Source organism: Cryptomeria japonica, chromosome 2, assembly GCF_030272615.1.
Source record: "Cryptomeria japonica chromosome 2, Sugi_1.0, whole genome shotgun sequence".
NCBI classification, from domain to species: Eukaryota; Viridiplantae; Streptophyta; class Pinopsida; order Cupressales; family Cupressaceae; genus Cryptomeria; species Cryptomeria japonica.
In genome coordinates this window covers 179,092,754-179,108,505 of record NC_081406.1, presented here as the reverse complement: position 1 = coordinate 179,108,505, position 15,752 = coordinate 179,092,754, and the positions used below count along the sequence as shown (strand labels likewise).

Genomic DNA, 15,752 nt, shown 5'->3' with positions numbered 1-15,752 from the left:
AAACATCCCATTTGGAAACTTTATTAATTTTAATTAAAAATTCCAATAAATTTAATTTATTTCAACATGAAATACAGCTCATGTAACTACTAAAACAAAGATTTTATTAATATTTATATCAACCAAGCTTTAATATTAATTAATTTATTAATAAATCATCAAGGTTTTTTTTAAAACTACTTAAATACCTTAATACTTACATATATATATATATATATATATATATATATATATATATATATATATATATATATATATATATATATATATATATATATATATATATATATATATATATATATATATATATATATATATATATATATATATATATATATATATATATATCAATTATTTATTACTTATAAGTAATATTAATTAACTAAAAAAATCACCAAATCTAATCAAGGCTTATAATGATTAATAATTGAATTCCACCAGCATATTAAAATATTACTCACTTAATAATAATAAAGCTTTTATTTTATTCAATTAACAAGGCATTATTATTAATTAATTCATTTAGCAGTTAATCTTAATTTATTAAGCAAATGATTATGTATGAATCTATCCCCCTTTTATACATAGAGACATAAACATCAATTATTAATTATTTGTAAGTAATCATACTAATTAATTGTGGTGGAAATAATCCTAGAGGCTCTGCTAGGGTTTGAAGTTGCGTGTTTCGTCCTGTGTGTTTCAAACCGCATTTACTGTGGGATTTTTTGTGTCTATTATAGCTCTGGCCAAATTTAGCCCAGTAGTTGATGTTGGTGCTGGAGTTGCTACAATGGAACCTCATGGCACCACTAAGCAAATGCCCTCACAAGTTTGTCCCAAAAGTGTTTCATGGGGTATGTCCTCGCCTGATGTTGTACTTCATGTTCGAGACTTTGACAATGCCTGTGACTGGCTTGAAAAATGTACTTTGATAAGATATATTGTGGGTAGGATCCATCCTGAAAGCATGCTTCATGACTGGGTTGCCAAAGCCTGGTCTCGTCGTGGAGTTAGGCTTGATGGTGTCCAAAGTCTCATGAAAGGTTTTTATTTGTTTCACTTTTCATACCCTTCCCATGTCGAGGCTATTCTCTCCCAAGGTTCGTGGACTGTTAGGTCATCCCTTCTGGTCTTTTAGTGTTGGTCTCACAATTTTTCTGTCTCAGATGACAAAAAATTGTGACTTCCAGTCGAGGTTGAGTTCCCTAGTCTTCCTTTGCCTTGTTGGCCCTTCATGCAAACCATTGCTTAGTTTGTTGGCAAAGTTGTCTGCCTTGAGCCAGATCATTTTTTTAATGCTCACCCTCAAAAGAGGGTATCTATTGAGGTTGACCTTTCTCATGACCTAAAAGAAACTGTTTATATTCAAGTGGGTGGTAACACCTTCACCCAGAGGGTGCTTTATCTGAACCTACCCAACACTTGTTATCGATGCCAATCGACAGATCACAAGATCAGGGATTGTCCCTTGGCAACTCTGAAATTAAAACCCCTTGTTAAGGAGTCTGGCTCTCGACCAATGGAGGGAGCCAAGAAGGATGAATGGACCACTGTGGTTTGTAAAGGAAAATCCCCTGCGGTTTTGGCCGAAAAAACTCTTGTTGGTTATAGTTCTTAACCAACAACGGATCCTGCTGGGTAGTCTCTGTCCTGCCAGGCGGCTCCCACTCTAGTTTCAAACCTTGCTCAATAGGGGAATGCTTCTTCTAAGGGCGTTGCTCGCCCTCCTTGGGTGCGCCCTCCTCAAGGTGTGTCTGTGATTTTTGCTCCACACTATCTACATCATTCTCTTAGCCCTTTAGGGCATGCTAAGATTGTAGATGGTGGTTCAGAAAAATGGCAAGTCATTTCCAATGGGGACCAAGATTTTTTGCGCAATAGCTTCTCCTCTCTTGGGGATGAGGATGATATGCTAGTTTTGTCATGAATCACATCTCCTAGAATGTTTGAGTTCTCCTAGACCTTGCTAGAAAGTATTATGTTTGAGATGTTCGTCAATGTATTGTAGGCCTGGATGTTCTTTGCCTCCAAGAAGTTAAAATTGCAGGTTTCATGCTCAATGTTGCATGCCGTGTTATTTGGCCAGATCTCCTTGTTTTTTCTTCCCAGCATGAAGCTAGTCAAGGGGGAGTTTTCACTCTCTTTTCACCTTAGTGGTGCTTTGTAGTTATTTCTCATGGAGTTGATCCCATGCAGTGTGTCGTCTGGGTTTTTCTTTCAATTAATAATCATTCTGTTGGGATCATTAATGTTTATGCTCCCAATGATTTGGTTGAAAGATCATACCTCTAGCAATGGATCATGGATAATCTTCCACCTGTCACTTGGTTCATGTGTGGGGACTTCAATATGGTTGAGGTGGCTTCTGATAAGGATGGTTTTTTGCCTTTCCGTTGGATAGCTAGACAATGAGAAGCCTAGTACTATATGCGTAATAAATTAGGTCTTTTCGACCCCAACACCAACTATCACCATCTTGGTGGGGTCTGGCACACTTGGTCTAATTTTAGAGCTGGCTCTGATAGAATTCTTAAAAGGCTTGATCGTGCTATGATATTTGCACAATTTGTCTTCTCTTTTTCTAAAGATCTTGATCTGCCCGTCACTCCTCTTGTTGATGTGATGCCGACAGACCACTTCCCCATAAAGTTTAGCATTGAATGGCAGACAACTAGGCAACGTCCTTATAGAATGTAATTCTACCTCAACACGTCTCTTTTGCACCATCAGTCCATGATGGCCCACATTCAAAGAGTGTGGAATCTTGAGCCAAGGCCCGGTCATCACACTGGTTGGATTGAGTGGTGGCATGATGCCATTTCCCGCTCTGTGAGGTTTCTGTGCATTTATGGTAGGAAACTTGTCATCTACCATAGGCAGTCATATGATGTGACCACCAAAGCTCTATGTGTTGCCACAAAAGCTTTGGCTTTGAATCCCTTTGATTTTACCTTGCAACTTCGTTTAGCCCAGCTCTGACATCAAAAGCAAGTTGTTGATAGTCATTCTGCTAGAGGAGCTCAAATCAAAGCCAGATTACACTAGCTTAAGGTGGGCAATAGGGCTTCTAAGGAATTCTTCCTGGCTCTACGTGCCCATCATACCTCTATTGGGATTAAGAAAATAAAAGAGGGAAAATCTCTTCTCATCGAGCTGCTTGACATATGGCAAGCCTTTGTCTATCATTATGAGAAGGTGTTCACAGTGTAGAGAGATTCTTCGGCCAGAATCTAAGCCTTACAAGATTGCTTAGCTGTTGTTCCCAAATGGCTCTTTGACTTGCAACAGGCCTTTTGTGATCTCTTACTAACCATTGATGATCTCAAAGAAGCCACTTTTTCTATGGTAGATGACAAAGCCCAGGTCTGTGATGGCTTCCCCTGTGAATTCTACAAAGCTCTTTGGCCTTGTGTTGGTCCTGACCTTCATAAGGTCTATCTGGAAGGTTTTCATTCCCGCTCCTTGGGAAAAATGATTAATCAGGGAAATATAAAGTTTATCCCTAAGGCTGGGGACCTAGAGGACATTTGCAATTTGCAGCCTATCATGTTGCTTAATGTCTCTTAAAAAGATCATTGCCAAAGCTTTGGCCCTTAAGATTCGACATCTCCTACTGCTTATTGTCTACCCAGAATAGACTGGATTTATTAAATCCAAGTTTATTCTGGACAATATTATTGTTGTTTGGGAAGGAATGGATTGGGCTAGACACTCTCAACAGCGGACAATCTTTCTTAAGATTTACTTCGATAAAGCATGTGATTGCATTGAATGGCCTTTTATCTTGGCTATACTCAAAGCCCTAGGCTTTGGTCCCCAATTCATCCAATTTGTGTAAATTTTACTCGGGGATGCCTCGGCTTGCATTACCATTAATGGCTGACAATCTGAGGCTTTTGGCCTTTTCAGATCCATTCACTTGGGGTGCTCTCTAGCTCCTACTTTATATGTTCTTGCAATTAAAGGGTTTGGTTACTTACTTGCTAATGCTATCACTGTTGGGCATGTCTGTGGTATCTCCCTGCCTGAGTCACCTTTCCAAATTGTCAATGGCCACTTTGCAGATGATTCCTTTCTCGCTCTCATTGAGGATGAAGATAATGTGCAATCCACTCTTCAGTGTCTTAACACTTTTTGCTTAGCTTCTAGTTCAGCTATTCAGTGGCACAAGACACAATGTTATAGACCGTCCTTTCTTCCCGCTCCACCTTGGATCCTTCAGTATGACTAGAAATTGCTTTAGCATGGTGAAATATTCTGCTTTCTGAGCATTCCTTTTTCTTTCCAAGCTTCGCCTTCGGGTCTCTGGTAGGTGGTCTTAGCCAGAATTGAGAAAAAGCTTGCCTACTGGATCACCAAGCCTCTCTCTTTGGCTGGTAAATTCCAAGTCTATTCCAAAGTGTTGGCCACCACTCATATTTATTATTCTTCATGTTGGGCTCCTTCAAAGGCCTCCTACATGAAGTTGGAAAGACTTCTGCAGGCCTTTCTTTGGGCCTCTGAGTCTAACTGTCATGGTTTTCATAGGGTTGCTTGGGATTACTGCTATCTCCCCAAGGAATCCAGAGGACTCGGCCTTATTTCTACCTAGAACGAAGGGCTAGCCTTATGTGCTAAATGGGTTATCAGAGCCTTATCTATAGACAAGGCCTAGAAAATTCTTCTCTGACATTGCATTTCTTCAGGCTTTCCTTCAAAAAGGCCAGTCTGGAAGGGGATAGGCTTACAAACCTTGGTCACGATGATAGGCCCTATTCAAATACAGGGTACTTTTGTGGTCAAAAGTATCTAGCATGCTTGGGAATCTATCAAGCCTTGGTTATGGTGGGTCGGCGATGGCTTATCCATGAATCAACACAACCTTTGGTGGTCCCCTCTTTTTTAGGTGAAAGGGTTACCTTTGGCCAAAATTCAAGGTGTTAGTGCTCTGCTCTTTCACAAGTGCAACATTCGTACCGCTAAGGATCTTTTTTCCAGATTTACTATGAGCCTCTGGTCTTGGGAGGACCTCCAGGTCCAATTTCTCCTATCTTGGCTAGATCGACAGACTTATGACCTTCTGGTCTTAGCCCTTCACTCCAATTTCTTCATAAGCTCGGTATTTGGTCTAGTAGACCTTGGTGGAAAGACTAGAAGTGGTATCCTTGGACTCCTTTTACCAACTACAAACACAAAATGGGTTATCTCTGGTTGGTTCCTTACTTGCCTATGACTCATACTCTCAATCATCGGTGGCACTTGCAGTCTTCCCAGACTGCCTAGATATTTAGGTTTTTGGCTATCTGGTCTACCATCATCGAGCCTAAGATTTATCACTTTGCTTGGTGTGTTCTCTTTCAAGGTCTGCCTTTGGGGTTCTAGACTCAAGCATTTGGGAGTGCCTGATCCTCGATGCCCTTTTTGTGGCCACCTAGAAACTTTTATGCACATCTTTTTGGTTCTGTAGAAGAGCTCAACAATATTGGAGATGGATTCATGACTTTTTTTGGCCTTTTCGCCCTAAGCCATTTTTCTGGCACATGGCTCTTCTAGGTGATTCACCTAGAATCCCCTATAAGTTCTCCCAAATATGGTATTTTTTCAAAATGGAGATCCTTTTCACTCTTTGGAAGGATAGAAATGTTGTTATTTTTTTCTCACAGCTGCTTGGATATTAATTTTTTGCTTTGTGCTAAAACTTGCATTTGTAACAATGTATTAATGTAGATTCATGTACAAGATGACAAGGTGGCCAACCTTCAGGAGATCCTTCAACACTGGGGCAATACCCCTTGCATGATTTTTCGAGTACCGCCAGACTCTTTCTCTAACGACCGTACTCTGCCCTATGGTCACTGTCATGGTCGCAGTTCCTCTGCCCACCACTCTCAGACCCCGCGGTCCCAAACTCCCCACCGCCCCTCGGGTGGGAGAGATGTTGTTTGGCGCTACTGCTCGGCTTCCCCATTGTGACATGCCTCTAGCTCAGGGTGGCCCTTTGATGCTCCTGTGGCCTTTGCTCCTCATGCTACTGATTCTAGGTGGCCCTCTGCCACCGCCTCCAAGTTTCCTCGCTTGGCTTTGGCGATCTCGCCTCCCAGGTAGGAGGAAGGAGAAATTGAAAGAGATCCTAAAGATGGGTGGTCTATGTCAGACCTGACTCTAGGCCCCATTTCTATATGGGGCAAAAAAGATGATCCTGATCCTCCACCCTCAACTGCCTTTTCTTTGGTTGCCTGAGGAAGTTTTTTGATGAATAGCTTGTTATTTTTTTGTTTCCCACCTCTAGCCGAGTGACTCTCACGAGGTGATATCGTATCCCCGAGCCTTTTTTGTGAATATGTACTTTAATATTTCTTATTAATAGAGAAGGCATATTCATCAAAAAATAATTAATTATGGCTGAGGTTTGTGGGATGGCTCCTGATGGGGGTTTTGGATGGCCTGTTGTTTGAAGTTGGGTGTGCTTTTGTTTCTTTCTCCTTGCTGTTGGGTTTCTTATCCTTTTCTCCTATAGAGCTGGAGATACTGGTGGATCTCATCTACATGGAGTTTATCTGGTTTAGGGCTCTTTTTCTTCTTAAGGTTTTGGAAGCCTTTTCAAAATCCATATGTCTAGTTAAGAATCTAGTGTCAGTTTTTTTGTTTTTGATTAAGGGATAAATAGGTTTTGAGGGGACCTGAAACCCCTTACAACAAGTTTTGAAGGGAATCGAAACCCAATAGATTTTATCAGGATCTAGAACCTAACAAAGCCAACTGCCAAAGATATTCACAATGAAAACCATAGCCAAAAATCAGCATAGATGAGTCAACAAAACCCAACTAAAGAAAGGTGAAGCTACTCAAAAGAATAGATATCAAAAATCTATCATGCCTACTAGAACCAGAACTGAAAGGATCAGCCCCAAGAAAGAACACCAAGGTAAGACAAAGGCACCTTTAGCCTATAACTACAACCATGGGTGAATCTAGACACCCATAACCTCTAACAAAGACTCTAGATAACAACATTTGATCTTGCAAGACCAATCTAGATACAAAGGATTTTGAAAGGGTCCCCAAACCTTGAATCTGGGTTTTGAACTGGCACCCAAAACCTGCAAAGGGTTATCCCTAGATCCCCAAACCTCCAGCAATGAAACTAGGTCACCAACAACATAACCTATCCTTAACCAAAAATAAGAACAAAAACTAGCTATCTTGGGCCCTTGAAAACCACCAGCATCCAGCAAAGCCAACACTCCTAAAAATTGAAACAGAAAGGCCAATCCAAGATACAAGAAGAAGACCCTTGGCCACAGAACCATCTTGGAATTTGAGATGAGAAAGTCCTAGACCCTTTTGAGAAGACACCTTTGAGGGGATAAACCAACACCCACAACTAGCAGCACGAGCAACGCCAGCAGTCGGAAAGACCCATCACTCCATCTCCCACCTCAATAGGATGAGGGAAAAGGAAGATAGACAACATACAAAGCACTCTAGAAGCTAGTAAAATCCATCCCTCTCCCCTCCTCCACATTTACACCTCAATAGAAAATAGGGTCACCTCTAACAAACATAGATGGAAGAGGAACAAAGGCCCAAAAAATTCTCCCAAAGGGCCACTCAAAATATTACCCTCCACCTCAATAGGAGAGTAGTCCTACACCACAAAATAGAAAGTGAACCTCTTAATAATCATGCAAACAATAAGGCACCCCCATCCCTCAAGAGGATCACCAACAGATCTAGAAACCGAGAATAAAGAAACCCCCCTAAAAGAGAGCCTCAACAAAAAAGAACAAATATCTGCAACTGATGATAGGCAACCGAAGCCAGGCCAACAAAGAGATTCTCTCTAATTAAGATCCAAAGAATAAGGGGGAAGGAATGGGGCCGGTTGGAAGAGAAGAACTTCCACAACTAAAAAACCCAAGCCCAAAAGAACCGTCCAAAGCTTGTCCAAAGCTCTGGATGAAATGAGGAACCTCTGGGATCCCACACTGCCTCCCCACTCCAAGGCAAAGACAACTGATCTAGAAGAGAACAAATTGCCCTCAGTAGAAGACCCACCATACCACACCAACAAAAAACTTTGACCCCAACGCATAGCCAACAGAGGCAAGGAAGAGGAACCCAAAATAGGAAAGGGTCTCGAGCCACAATAACCACATTATGGCCACCCTCTCCTAAAATAAGCCCCAACATTCCATCCAGCAACATGATCTACAGGGAGATCTCATCCCACAACACCAATGCCTCCACTCCCCTCCATCTACGACCAAAGACCTGTGAGACCTCATCCTCCACTACAAGCTGAGACCAAAGGGAGAAGGCCAAAACAAGAGTCGAAGCCCCAAAAAACCCACACAAATCTTCGATGAAAACCATGGAGTGCAGAAAACCTCTTGAGTCTAGCAGACACCCAAAAAATAAAAATGAGTCTATGCCACACCATTGAATCAAATGCCAACTTGCCAAGCAGACACAGAGAAGCAGGAGCCAAGCAAGAAAAAACCCCATCTGGGTCGTCGGTGTCTCCATTGGAAGCTTCTGTGTTTGAAGATTGCCCTCCTTTCCCACTCACACCACCTTTCCCACTCATGTTATTCTTTTACATAATCTATGATAGTTGGAGACCATATTAATGTAATTTTGACCCACTTTTTTATTGCTAGACTCTATTTTGTGGTTTTAAGCTTGGCTATTTCTCCCAATGGTCTCCAACTTCTTAGCTCTTATTGAGGTGGTTCCCTGCCCTATAGAGGTGGAGAGGTGTTGTGCTGGAAGGTGAACTTAGATTAGATGTTGTGTGGTGGCAAGATTCTTCTTGCTTGTTATGGAAGCCATTATAAAACCCATCTCAAATGTTAGGGATGCCTTTCAAAATCCTCCTTTTTCTGAATTTTTCTCTTTGCTTATTGTTTTGGTGATTGTTTCAGGTTTTGGTAACATTATAAAATCTACAGGCAAGCTGGATGTTAGTAGTTTTGAAGGGCCAAGTTTGGTCAGTTGTTATTTTTGGTTAAGGATAGGTTTTTCGTTTAGTGGCTTGAGATCTATGTTACAGGTTAAGGGTGCATGGGAAAACCCTTCTCTTAGTTTTGGGTGCCAATTTAAAACCTAGGTTGAAGGTTAGGGGAGTCTTTCATAACCCTATGTGTCCATATTGTGAATGTATGATTATCTATTATAATCTGGTGTTTCAAAGGCTATGGATGCTTGGAATCACCCATGGTATCTGTTGAAGGTTAAGGGAGACTTATTAAAAACCTTGTGCATGTGATAGGCGCTAGCTTTCTTTGTATAGATGAGGTTGAGTTGCTGGTTTTTTCTAATGATTATTCTTCTAAGCAGCGTGGTATTGTGGGTTCTAGATGCTAGTAAAATATGATCATTCTGGGTTCCTTCAAAACCTATTGTTATGTTTTTTGGGTCCCCTCAAAACCTATTTTGTTCTTAATCAAAAACATTATTGGAAATATATAATACACCATACCTCCTTAGTCTGTAATCGACCTAGAGGGGCATTGTAGTGTGTCTGTGTGTGTATAACATATACATACATACATACATATTTATACTTATATACTCGTATGTATGTATGTATGTATATATGTATGTATGTATGTATATATGTATGTATGTATGTATGTATATATATGCATATGTGTGTATGCAAATACATATATATATATATGTATATGTATATGTATATGTATATGTATATGTATATGTATATGTATACGTATGTATATATCTATATATGTATATGTATATGTATATGTATATGTATGTGTATGTGTATGTGTATGTGTATGTGTATGTGTATGTGTATGTGTATGTGTATGTGTATGTGTATGTGTATGTGTATGTGTATGTGTATGTGTATGTGTATGTGTATATGTATGTGTATATGTGTGTGTATGCATATATATGTATATGTATATGTATATGTATATATTTATGTATATGTATATGTATATGTATATATATGTATATATCTATATATATGTATGTATGCATACACACACACACACACACACATATATATATATATGCATATATATATACATGTACATGTACATGTATATGTATCGGCATATGTATAGGTATAGGCATATATATACATATAGATATATGCGTATATATATGTATAGTCAACTAAGTACATTATGAACTAGAGGCATATTTAAGGTTGAAAGTGATGAAACAACTAAAAGATTAGGTGCATATATAACCAAAATTGATAGTGTTGACTCAATAAATTTTTATTAGAGCGTAATCTCAACCTCTATCCATGTGATGTTGAGCTAGTGTATTATACAAGATATTATCCCTAGTGGGCTCTTCATGAATTAAGCAATTTCACTTGTAGGGCAAGAGCCACTTGACTTGTATTGTTCAATTTTAATTAATAATAAGGGTTGATAAAATAAGTAATATATTTAAATTTAAATCCCACACATAAACTAAGTTCCTTCCAAATCCATTATAAGCAAACTTACATATTATATAAGAAAAGACATAAATATTGATTATATCCTCAAAATGTATTGTTTCAATCTTCTAATATGTTACACTAACCATCTATTGTGCCCTATAAATTTTTTAGCTATCATCATTTCAATGTCAAAAGGGTATTGAAGGAGGATGTTTGTTAAAGTATCAAATATCACTCTTAGTAATATATGGAAACATGTAGAGGGAATTGAAAAAGGAACATCCTTCACAAGACCCATATATTTCATCATACGAAATAGACTTGATCTACTCTACAACAATTTATAAGAGCAACATTTGAAATAAATTTCTAGTGTTTGTATTTGTAGCATTGACAAATAAACCTCTAGGAATGATTATTAAATTAATCGATATAGTAAATAATTCATCCATGCCTTCACACTATTTCATACAATATACATTGGTATACATCGTCAAACACAATTTAGCGTAGCTTTTTTCTTGGCCCTATCTCTAGTGCTAAATGACAAAAATAAAGTTATTATCAATATGGTTTTCTAAAACAAACATATTTGATTATTTAATTAATATAACTTATTTTATTTTATCATATCACAATATGCAACTGCTAGTATGTGTACTAGTGTTAAGTGGAGTATTGATAGAAATAGCTAGTGTTTGTGTAAACTTTAATAGCCTTCATTGATCCCTTTTGATCAAATAGTAGGTAACCTATTTTTGCACCTATCAATTTTGTTATAAATAAGTTTATTCTTCTTTATGTAATAAACACATATATTTATATGAATCAAAATAATTATATATTTTTTTAATATTATTTAGAAATGCATTATACTATATTTTTAAATAAATTGTAAAAACATAATATACAAATATATCGAACAACAAAATATAAATATAGAAAAAAAAATCCTTATTAACCCATGTCTTATTAGGTAACTCTTAATGTAGTCAGTTATCCATAGGACATTACTTGAACAATAAAAAAAATATTAGGGGCTATGACATATGTTAAAATAATGAGTATCATAATATGTTATGATTAGGCATACAACATGTTCTTTTTATTAAAGATGTTTGTATTTAAATATAATAAAAGATAAAAAGTTAAAAATTACAAATTTGAGGTGTTGAACTTTGCATAATAATGGAATATTTAAGAATGAAATTTTTTTAAATCAAACAATTATTATAATCAAAATTAACTCACTAAACAATACAACATAATCAAAACATAACATGACCCATTCATGCAAATGTAGATATTATTTTACCTCTTGAAACCATTACATTTTATTGAAGTTTCTTTAATGTCATATTTAAGTGAATAGTCAAAATTTGAATAGTTTTGATATCACCAAAAATAACCCACCAAATAATACAAATTAATATTATAATGGAGGATTCCCTTATTTCTTGCACCATAACATTTTATTGTTGCATTTTTCAATGCTATGTCATAGTGGAGCATATGTTAATAATAATATATAGCCAGAACCAACCCAGTAAATATAAATATTATTCTAGTTTAATTTACATATTTTAGGATTTAATAAATACTAAATTTATTTCTAATTTAGTGGAGTCAATTTCAAAGGCATTAATGACTATGACAATTAAGACATATTTTATGACAAGTTGTTATGGTGAGTGTTAAGGTTTGCTTTTAGTCAAGAATCTAAAGACAATTATGAAAATTATTTATGAGATAGATAGGGAAATGTGTAAAGGTGTATTTAACAAAAATATAAATTAGAGGAGGAGGTAAAACACACACCTCTCTCTCCCTCTCTCTCTCTATTTGTGTGTGCCTGCGCGTGCATATATGTGTATGTGAGATAAAAATAATAAGAAAATCTAAAAAAATATTTATTAACAGAAAAAAAAAACTAGAAAATAAGAAAAAAAAATTAATAAGAATCTAAATATATAAAATCTAAGAAAGAAGTTACCAAAATTAAGAATAGTCACACATACATAAGATACACACAAGCACACAATTTAAAAATATAAACAAAAAATTATAAAGGAGAAAAAATATGAGAATAAACAAATAATCAAATGTAGAAAAATTTCTCGACTAAAATTGTGATATATTTAATTATTTTTAAAGTTTTGATGAATATCTTGACGTGCCCACAATGTCCAAGTGAAATCCAAGAGGACGTACTTTATTAACCTACACCTGTTTAGATGCTATTCCACGTTAAAAATGTTTGTGTTTTAACCTACACTGTATTCTATTCTTGAGAAGACCATAATTTCAATTTCACAACTAGTAGTTCGTCCATAGGGCTCTCTCCCTTGGCTATGCACTATACAATCTTTAAAGCTTTGATAGAATATCTTGGACGTGCCCGCAGTGTTCAAGTGATATCCGACAGGGCGTTCTTTCTTAAAAGAATCGTCAAAGGACCATCTATCTATATGCCATTCCACGTTAAAATGTTTGGCTTTTACCTACACTGTGTTTTATTATTGATAGGACCATAATTTCAGAGTTTCCTTATTTATGGATTAGTGTCTTGCCTAGCTCTCACAAGAAAGAAGTCCCTAGCTGGTTGTTGATCGCAATGGCCAATCCCTCTCTGTTTTCCCTTGCGCTCTTTGTCACTTTGTTTGCATTAACCACAACTATGTCTGAGGAGATAAGAATGCCATATATCATCCACATGAATAAGTCCATGAAGCCTCTGCATTTTTCAGTTCAAGAGCACTGGTATGCTTCTCTCATCAGTGAGGCAACTTCAGGCTCAGATGATGAGGGGCTGTTGTTATATACATATGATATAGTTGTGCATGGATTTGCAGCCAAGCTCAGCAGTGCAGAGGTTGCAGCTTTAGAGAGCATGGAGGGCTTCTTGGCCGTGATCCCGTCATCTGTCACCAAAATCCATACAACCCATTCGCCGCAGTTTTTGGGTTTGGGTGGATCGCATAACAATTTGTGGCCGCGGTCTCATTACGGCAAAGATGTAATTGTGGGCGTGATTGACAGCGGAATATGGCCTGAGAGCGAGAGCTTCAATGATAAAGGCCTGGGACTTGTGCCCGCAAAATGGAAGGGCGTATGTCAAAGTGGGGCAATTCCTCTCACTGTAACATGAAACTTATTGGAACTCGCTATTTCTTTAAAGGCTTCGAAGCACACAAGGGTAAACTCAGCAAGAGCGAGATAAAATCGGCGAGAGATACCGACGGGCATGGAACGCACTGTTCTTCGACTGCTGCAGGCTCGAAAGTGAGAGGAGCTAGTTTCAATCTCTTTGCCAACGGAACGAATGGCTCCTCATGCCAGATTGGCCGCGTATAGGGTCATGTGGCAATCAGACGGTGATGACTGCAACATAATTGCTGCCATAGAAATGCTCGTTTCAGACGGCGTGGATATTATTTCTTTCTCGCTTGGGAGATCGGAAAGGCCGTTTTACAACGATGCCTATGCCATCGGAGCCTTTAAAGTGACGGCGAAGGGCGTGTTCTTTTCTGCTTCAGCAAGCACCGATGGACCCGTTCCCTCTGTCATCGACAACACAGCACCGTGGATCATGACTGTCATTGACAGAAACTTCCCCGCGACTCTCAGACTTGGCAATGATGAGATGCACAGAGGTTCCTCTCTTTCTCAAGCGACACAAGTAACTCAACGATTGCCTCTGCTGTATTTATCTCACAACCAAAGCACCAGGAGATGCCAATCAACTCTCGATCTCAGCATGGTCAACGGTAAAATTTTGCTATGTGATCTACCGTATGTCACTGATTCCCTGGCGAGCAGCGTTCTGACAGAAGTTTCAACCGCAGCGAAACAAGATGTGGTCGCTGGTTTCATCTACGTCACCGACTCTGTTTATGGGGCACAAGAATTAATCTTTGAAAATATTAGTCCGCCTTATATTACTGTGAGTTATGCAGTAGGAAACTAGAAAATCAAGGCGTACATAAACAGCACAAGGAATCCTACTGCCGCCATTAATCTATCAGGATTGACAGTGTAAGGAAAGGCAATAACAGCTCCGCTTGTGGCTTATTTTTCCTTGAGGGGGCCAAGTCGACCATTTCCAGATATACTGAAACCAGATGTGGTTGCTCCAGGTGTCAGCATATTAATTAGCGGCCTTTACGGGAGGAATATACATGTTCGACTCGGGGATATCCATGTCGTGTCTCCATGTCAGCGGCCTTGCAGCGCTCATACGCGGCGTTCATCCTTCCTGGAGCCCCGCCGCCATCAAATCGGCTCTCATGACGTCTGCTTACATCCGCGACAATAAAAATAAGCCCATCAAAGATGCCTCCACCGTGAAAGCAGCAGACCCATTCGCATTGGGCACAGGTCATGTAAATCCAGCGGCTGCTATGGATCCGGGGCTCACCTACGATCTGGCACCTAGTGATTACATTCACTTTCTCTGTACTCTCAAAATCTCGTGCCCCAGATCAAGCAATTTGGAAGACGTAGCTGATCTTAATTATCCATCTTTCACTCGTTACTTCAATTCCACCAGAATACCCAAAGTTGTTGTGAGAAGGAGAACAGTAACAAACGTGGGTGTCACTCGTTCTACCTATAAAGTGTAGGTGAAGGAGCCTTCAGGAATGAAAGTAAGTGTTGAGCCAGAGACATTAGAATTCACAAAGGAGAACCAGAAGCTAACTTTCGTGTAATATTTCAGAGCGCGATCATCAAAGCAAAGGAGGATGCAACGTTTGGTGAAATATCATGGAATTGTATCCGAGGTGGAACTCATGTTGTTCGTAGCCCAGTTGTTTTATGGTGAGATACCTATATAACCTATCCGTTGGGCTCACCTTGGCCACACCCTATAAATAAGTAAACTTAATATTTCTGGTTAACTATGCTACCATGGGAGTTGTTCAATTATGAAGCCCATAGTCATATATAATCTTGGTCTTTTATACTTAATGTAATTATTGATTATAAAAAAATTATAATCTTTTGTGTATCTTTAGTGTGAAAAGGTCCTAGCCAATGTATTAATTGGGTCAAACACACTTTTCACAACAAAAAAATAAACTTATTATATAGTTGTGTGAATAAACATGATTAATAGTGTTGATTTAAACTATTTTTACACTTCTAGCGTCATTACATATGATGCTGAGTTAATGTAATTTACAAAACTTGATCCTTAATGGGCTCTTTCTGAGCTAAAAAATTTCACCAGTAGACAAAGCAAGAATTGACATGTAACATTCTATTTTAATTAATAGATATTGGTTGATAATTAAATTAAATATTTAAATTAAATCATGTATTTGAAGAAAGATACCTTAAA

At 38.1% G+C, this 15,752-nt stretch overlaps 1 protein-coding gene across 1 annotated transcript; it reads left to right on the top strand.

The window, feature by feature from the left end:
• Positions 1-14,610: 14,610 nt before the first annotated feature.
• Positions 14,611-15,033, top strand: LOC131051975 (subtilisin-like protease SBT1.8). The gene has a single exon (XM_057986574.1). It carries the CDS (start codon positions 14,611-14,613, stop codon positions 15,031-15,033), a length of 423 nt encoding a protein of 140 aa, XP_057842557.1.
• The last annotated feature ends 719 nt before the right edge of the window (positions 15,034-15,752 follow it).